Source organism: Octopus bimaculoides, chromosome 1 (assembly GCF_001194135.2).
Source record: "Octopus bimaculoides isolate UCB-OBI-ISO-001 chromosome 1, ASM119413v2, whole genome shotgun sequence".
In the NCBI taxonomy this organism is placed as follows: Eukaryota; Metazoa; Mollusca; class Cephalopoda; order Octopoda; family Octopodidae; genus Octopus; species Octopus bimaculoides.
Genome location: NC_068981.1, coordinates 88068996 through 88075958, shown reverse-complemented (window position 1 = coordinate 88075958; position 6963 = coordinate 88068996). Strand labels below are relative to the sequence as shown.

The 6963-nt window shown below is 36.1% G+C and overlaps 1 protein-coding gene across 1 annotated transcript in view; it reads left to right on the top strand.

The window, feature by feature from the left end:
* The window catches only part of LOC106872255 (apoptosis-inducing factor 3), a 115028-nt gene that overhangs the window by 36636 nt on the left and 71429 nt on the right, over positions 1 to 6963 (top strand). The window contains exon 3 of the mRNA XM_052966188.1: positions 1899 to 1919. Within this exon, the coding sequence (XP_052822148.1) occupies positions 1899 to 1919 (21 nt within the window). The remainder of the gene's footprint in view (positions 1 to 1898; positions 1920 to 6963) is intronic.

The following is a 6963-nucleotide window of genomic DNA, read 5'->3' as shown; positions in this document are numbered from 1 at the left end:
CAGACAGAGGTCAGTAATAGAGTCGTTGTAGGAGTTCTCAGTTGAAGTGAGTGTCAGTTACGTAGTATAGTCGAGTTTTAGTTACCCTCAAGGTAGACGTTTCACAGTCATTATCTTGCAGAGCTATTAACAAGTCAAAGATAATAAGACACGGAACACTGCCACAATATAATAGTGGCAACAATAATATTACAGTGCCAACAATAACATACATGTGGATGAGGATCCACATTATAACAGTGGTGATGAGAATATAAGCAAATTCACATGGATGACGTTGAAAAAAAAAATTTTTTTCATGCAGAGGAATTTTTTAAAAAAATACATGTGGAGAAATTAACAAATCAATAGAGGAGTAACAAGCATTTTGTTGTACACATTTTATGAAAAATCCATAAAATCATGGAAAACTTGTTAGTGGATTTAGTTGAGTTGCAAAATTAGTAGCAACAACTCAAAGAACAACAACAAATGTTACAACTAATGAAGTTGGTAACAAAACCGGAAAACATTTTCACCAAAGCATGTAGCAAATTCAAAAAATGAATTTAAATATGACTCAGAAGAAGGAATCACTTTTGAGGCACATTACCAAAGATTCGAACAAATTTTTGAAAAAGAATGCCAAGACTGGACGGACGAAATGAAAACATATCTAATTCTGAGGAAACTGGCAACGATAGAGCATGAGAAATACTGTAACTTTATATTGCCTTAAAAAGTTTCTGACATAAATTTCACAGACACAATTGACATTTTATATAAGATGTTCATTATCCACACACGTTGGAAGTGTTTGAACGTGGAGAAATGTGATGACGAAAACTTTACCACATATACAGGTAGAGTGAACAGAGAGTGCAAGAGATTTAAATTGGATAAACTGACTCCAGACTCGTTCAAGTGCCTGATTTTTGTTCAGGGACTTACTGTCAGAAGAGTGCAATATGATATTAAAAGTAAGGCTTGACTCAGAAGAAATCCAGCACAGAGATTGTTTACAGATAAAACCAGTATGGAAGTGTCTGAAGACAGATAAAGTGTTTCACAAAAAATACGATATATAACAGGAGATAAACCCATGTATGGCGGGGGCAGTTCACCAGGGAGGGTCTTTGTATCCCACTGTCTGGTGAGAATGTAATCGATCTGGCTAGCACAGTCACCTGATTGGTAGGTTATCAGGTGGCTGGCTGGTTTCCTGAAGTTGGTATTGCAGATCAATAGGTTATTTGTATCATAGAACTCCAGTAGCCTTGTTCTCTCTTCGTTTTGGGAACCAATTCCATGGCCCCCATGTGCATCATGGAAGATACCGGGCTGCCATTAAAATCCCCAGCCATGAAGATGAGATCATTGTCATTTGTCTTTGAGGTAGCCTGCAGAAGAATATCATAAAAGTGGTCCTTCTGTTCATTTGGTAGGCCCACTTGTGGGGCATAGGCAGAGATAATTGTTGCTATACTATTCTGCAAGACTAGCCTGAGCTTAAGTACTCTATCATACACTGACTACCTTTATTACCTTATCCACCTATTTCTCTGCAAGAAATATACCCGCACCACCTACCCCATCGCTGTTACCTTCTCAGAAGATTTTATACCTATGTGTCTTGCCTGTGATAAACTTGGCTGAAGCTCCTCTACACCTTACCTCTTGGATGCAACATACATCAACATGCCTCCGTTCAGGCATCTCAACTATCTCACTAGACCTACCTTTCAATGTGCCTACATTGACAATGCCAACTCTGAAAATTGGGAAAGGGACATGGGAAGGAAAGATAGTATTCAGCACCTGAAAAGAAGGTTTGTATATTTATAAAATATAGTTTCTGAAAAAGTCTCTCATAATCTTTTTGTTTTAATAGATTTTTCTCTTTTCTTTTCTCCTTTCAGGTTGCTTGGTGCAATCTTCAGGTAATCAATCCACATAAATATAAACCAGTTTTATTCTAGTGATATTTACTTTAATAATGGGACTAAATTCATCTAGGACGGCAAAAGGTAAAACAAAAAACAAAAGTTTATTATGTTTCCATGTTTTTATACTTATTTTTCCCTATATTACAATTATGAAATAAAATTTACTAAAAAATATATATATATTTGTTTGATTGTCAGAAGAATTGGTGTAAATTCTTATATTGCTGATCTAATGGAAATTTAGTTTTGAATTACTACTTTTGAGTAACATCTGGGATATAGATACTGTTTCAATTGATTTATCAAGATAAGAGGCATGTAGCCACCTGAGTTGGATACTGTTTTTCTTTTTTGTGGCTAGACCTTTCTAGAAAATCAAAGTCAACTGTTGAAGTCATACAATAATGGTGTTAATTTTTCCAAATCATTGTAGTTTACAAAAAACAAAATGGAGTTTTTGACAACCACAGTAATTTAGTACTTTAGTGCATTGAAGGAATGAAAACTTCATATTGTCCTTTTTTTACACTACTAATTTGTTGAAAACAAAAATATTTCAAAATTGTTGGTTTGTATATATTTTGAACTCTTGTTTTGTGATCTGCATAGTTGCAGATGTGGCTATGTGGTAAGAAGCTTGCTTTCCAGTCACATAGTTCCAGGTTCAGTCCCACTGCATGGCACCTTGGGCAAGTGTCTTCTACTATAGCCTAGGGCTGACCAAAGCCTTGTGAGGAGATTTGGTAAACAGAAACTGAAAGAAACCCATCATATGCGTGTGTGTCTTTATGTGTTTGTCAACTGGTGTTGGTGTGTTTACGTTCCCATAACTTAGCAGTTCAGCAGAAGAGATCAATAGAATAAGTAGTAGTCTTACAAATAATAAGTCCTGAGGTCAATTTGTTTGACTAAAAACCTCTCAAGGTAGTGCTCCAGCATGGCTGCAGTCAAAAAGACTAAAACAAGTAAAAGAAGATGAAAGAATATATTGTTGTGAATCTATCTGATGTTCTGCCCTTATCCTCCTCACCTGTTACTCTGTTCTCCATCCCTCTCACATTCACCATCTTGTATCTTGAGGGTACAACCCAACACCTCATTACCACCATCTTCTCTCCTTTACCAAATGGGATAACTGTCTACAGCAAGTCATCTGTTCCTATCCCTCTATCATACTCCTGCCTCTCAACACTAGACATAAGCTGCTTCCCTCAATATTACACACCTCTCAATCAAAGGGTCTTGTCTTGAAAGCTACTTGGTGACCTCACTAGTGCCAGTGACACAAAAACAAACATTCAGTACACACTGTAAAGTGATTAGCATTAGGAAAAGCATCAAACCATAGAAACCATGCTAAAATAGACATTGGAGCTCAACACAATCCTCTGACCTGTCAGATTCTCTCAAACTTCCCAACCCATTCCAACATGGAATACAGATGCTAAAGGATGATGAACTCGGTGTATAAGTTACACTCTAGTTTACCAATTGGCCTTCATTCTGTTGAAAATGAAACAATAAAATGAGCTAAACTTTAGGATAATAGGCATGTATATGTATATACTTAACATACATAAACATCTGTAGTGGTTAGATGTGTATCAGGTGAACAAATGCGATAGGAATGTGGATGCCTTTGAAGTAAACAAATGAATGAATCGATTCATATTTAAAATGATTTATTCACTGGACTTAATTTGTCGTTGGTACACATAATTCTTCACTACATGCATATGTTGACAACTGTTACGAGTTGCTAGAAATAGAAACGGGGTACATCTGTGGAAGTGACATGTCAGAAATGGATGTGTGTGTGTGTGTGTGTGTGTGCATGCGTGCGTGTGCGTGCGTGCGGGCACGCATAGTTTATCTGAGACAGTAGTCTACCGTGGAACTTAGCTCAATCATTTCTCTCGGTTTCTGCGGTTTGCCAAAACCTTCTATCATGTCGTAGACCTTTCTCGTCTGCGTCCTAGGCCTTTCTTGTCTGTCCCTTGGCTGACCACTGTATTTATAACAATCGTGGCAGCTAGAAGGACAGACATACTGCAGCAGAGATTAAGCTCCTGTCCATTTGGGAGATGATCAATCACTTTTTAATAGTACCAAAGCAAAAGGGAGTTTATTCCAACAAGGTGCAGGTATGGCTAGACACTGGTATGTATGTGTGATAAAACGTTTGCTCCCAACCGCGTGGTTCCAGGTTCAGTCATACTCTGTAGCACCTTGGGCAAGTGTCTTGTGAGTGATTTTGGTAGACAGAAACTGAAAAAAAGCCCATCATGTGTGTGTGCACGCGTGCATACATGTGTGTGCATGAATGTGTGTGTGTTTCCTTGTTTTGACATCATATGATAGTTGTAAAATGATTGTCACTGTCATTTATTTCTAATATTCTGCAAGAACATGTCTGGCCAAAGGGAAATATTACCTTGCATGAAAACAGGTGAGAGTTGGTGACAGGAAGGGTATCAAGCTGTAGAAAATCTGCAGGCATGGAAAAGTGGACATTGAAATGATGATGCTTAATAAGTGATCAGAAACTTTAACCCTTTAGCATACAGATTACTCTGTCAAATGTAATGTTCATTTATTCATAGTTTTGAATTAATCATGAATTATCTCATAACTTTGAGATTTTGATGATGTGGTTGTTTATTTTTAGACTGACATTGTTAGGTAGGGGTAAGATGCCTGATCTAGCCAGTTTGAGCATAAAACAAGCAGAATATTTCGGGTCTGATACAGCCTGTTTGAATGTTAAAGAGACTCATCAATGTAAATTTGTTAGTGCCAGAATGGTGAGCAAATCTACCGTGCAGAACCCTTCCATAGCAATCTTAATGTATCACCTAAAAAGCCTTGCTTGTACAGTTCACACATTCAACTTGAAAGTCATGCCTCAATCTACCAGATCTGACTGCACATATGGCATTCATTGCATCTAACTGGTCACCAATGATTGAAACACTAAATTGTTTCAAGTATGAGAATTGAGACTCTATAGAAATTATGTAAGACAGATGAACTAAGGTGGTTTATGTGGGTGTGGTACACATATAATAGTTTTTGGAAGTAATAATTGTTGTAACCACTATAAAAATAAGCAGGAGCAGAATTGTTATACAATAGTAATGTGCTAGTCATTGTAGTATGTGAAAGTCTACCAATTAGTCAGGTAATGGCTTTTCTTCTTTTTCTTTCATTTTTTTTCTTCCATACAAGTTTTTGAACAGCCTATGCTCTGCCTCAGGTATATAAACAGTGCTCTAGTGAAGGGTACATTTGTGCTATGTCAGTAGTTGTTTAGAACTGAAGTAGCTTCTGACTTTGAGTAGGTGCTGTTTTTTGTTTGTTTCATTTGTGAGTACCATAAGAATTTATTAGACTGTGAAGGGATCTGAACTCAGAACGTAAAGGGTCATAACTAAATACTGTAAGTCTCGAACAATTCTGAAGCTATTTTCTCTGTTAAAATCTCATTTTGTTGAATGTGATCTTCATAACCTGACATCTTTCTTCTCTGATCTGTATACACACACACACATCCACATCCATATACAGATCACCTTATACCACGAGTGTTTGAAAAGCTGAAGACAGTTCACTTACACAAAAACTTTTCTGTCAGGTTTGTGTTAATAAGCTTTTTTGAACAACTTTTTATATAATTATTTTTTTATTAAAAACATCTTTTTTTCCAAAACAAACACACACACACATATGCGTGCACACACAAAAATAAAGATACATACATGCATGCATACATACGTTGAGAAATTAGGCTTCTCAAAACCAGAAAAGAGAAAGCTAATTCAAAGACTACAGATCCAAGCCATCACTAGAACTGTAAAAATTTGTAAAACTTTCCAGAAGTTTATCATTTAAGTATATATGAGCATGTCTAGACATGCAACTATATGCATAAGAATACATACATAAAACAAAACATATGAATCTGCACATATACATACATACATACAAAAATACCCTTTGGATGTTGAAATTCCAATGAAGAAGCCTTTGATCTAGGTTAGAAACTGGCACTTTCTCTCTTGGCAAGAAATCTTGAATAAACTGAATAATGGCCAACATATATACACACTTACTAAGCAACCTAAAATTGACAGGATCAATACGACAATATCAAAGATGACAAAGCAAAAAAATAACACCTAATCATTTCTTTTGCATATACTTTCTGTATTAATCTTTACACATTCTGTAAACAAAATATGGCGTAGATTACAAAGCAAAAATTGTCAATGATATGGTAAGAGATATTTACTGTGTAAAACGTGAATGAAGTTAAATAACAATGTGAGAAGTGTTTGATCATTGAACTTCTGTTCTTGAAACCTGATCTGTTTAACCCATTACCTACCAGTGATCTTATAGGAAAGTGGGTTATACATCATTAGATGTACACCTGCTTTCCTATATTAAATTAGAATATAAACGGAACGCAGAACTCCAAACTATCAACACAAACAATATTTATTTATGGTGGTAAATAGACATCTTTAATCTTGGTTGCTGAGTCGCCTTCTGTGTTGAGAGCATGGTTGTTGAGACGTTGGAATGTTGATGTGAGCTGTCTGGCGGCAGTTCGAAAGATGGAGAAGACAGCTAGACACGTCAATGCTCAATCGCTGGCCAGCAAGAAAGAGACAGAATAAAGCGGGAAAGCTTGGATGTTGAATTCCACGCATGCGTGAGACTACACATGCGCACAGCGTTACTACAATCTCATATGAGATCACTTAAAAATTACAAATTTCGTAATTATCTGTCAATATTTACACATATCTAACCTTTTTGCTATATCTACTAGGTATATTTCTCTGATATTCAAATGAGGTTTGCTAATTTTTCACCCAATATCTCACTTATTTCTATTTAAAATGTTATTTTGAAATGTTATTTTGATCATTCCAGCGTGTTTCTAAGGCCGTTTTATGCTAGAAATCAAAGTTTCATAAAAAAAAATTCCAGTTAATAGAATTATGGGAGGTAATGGGTTAATGCATACAAT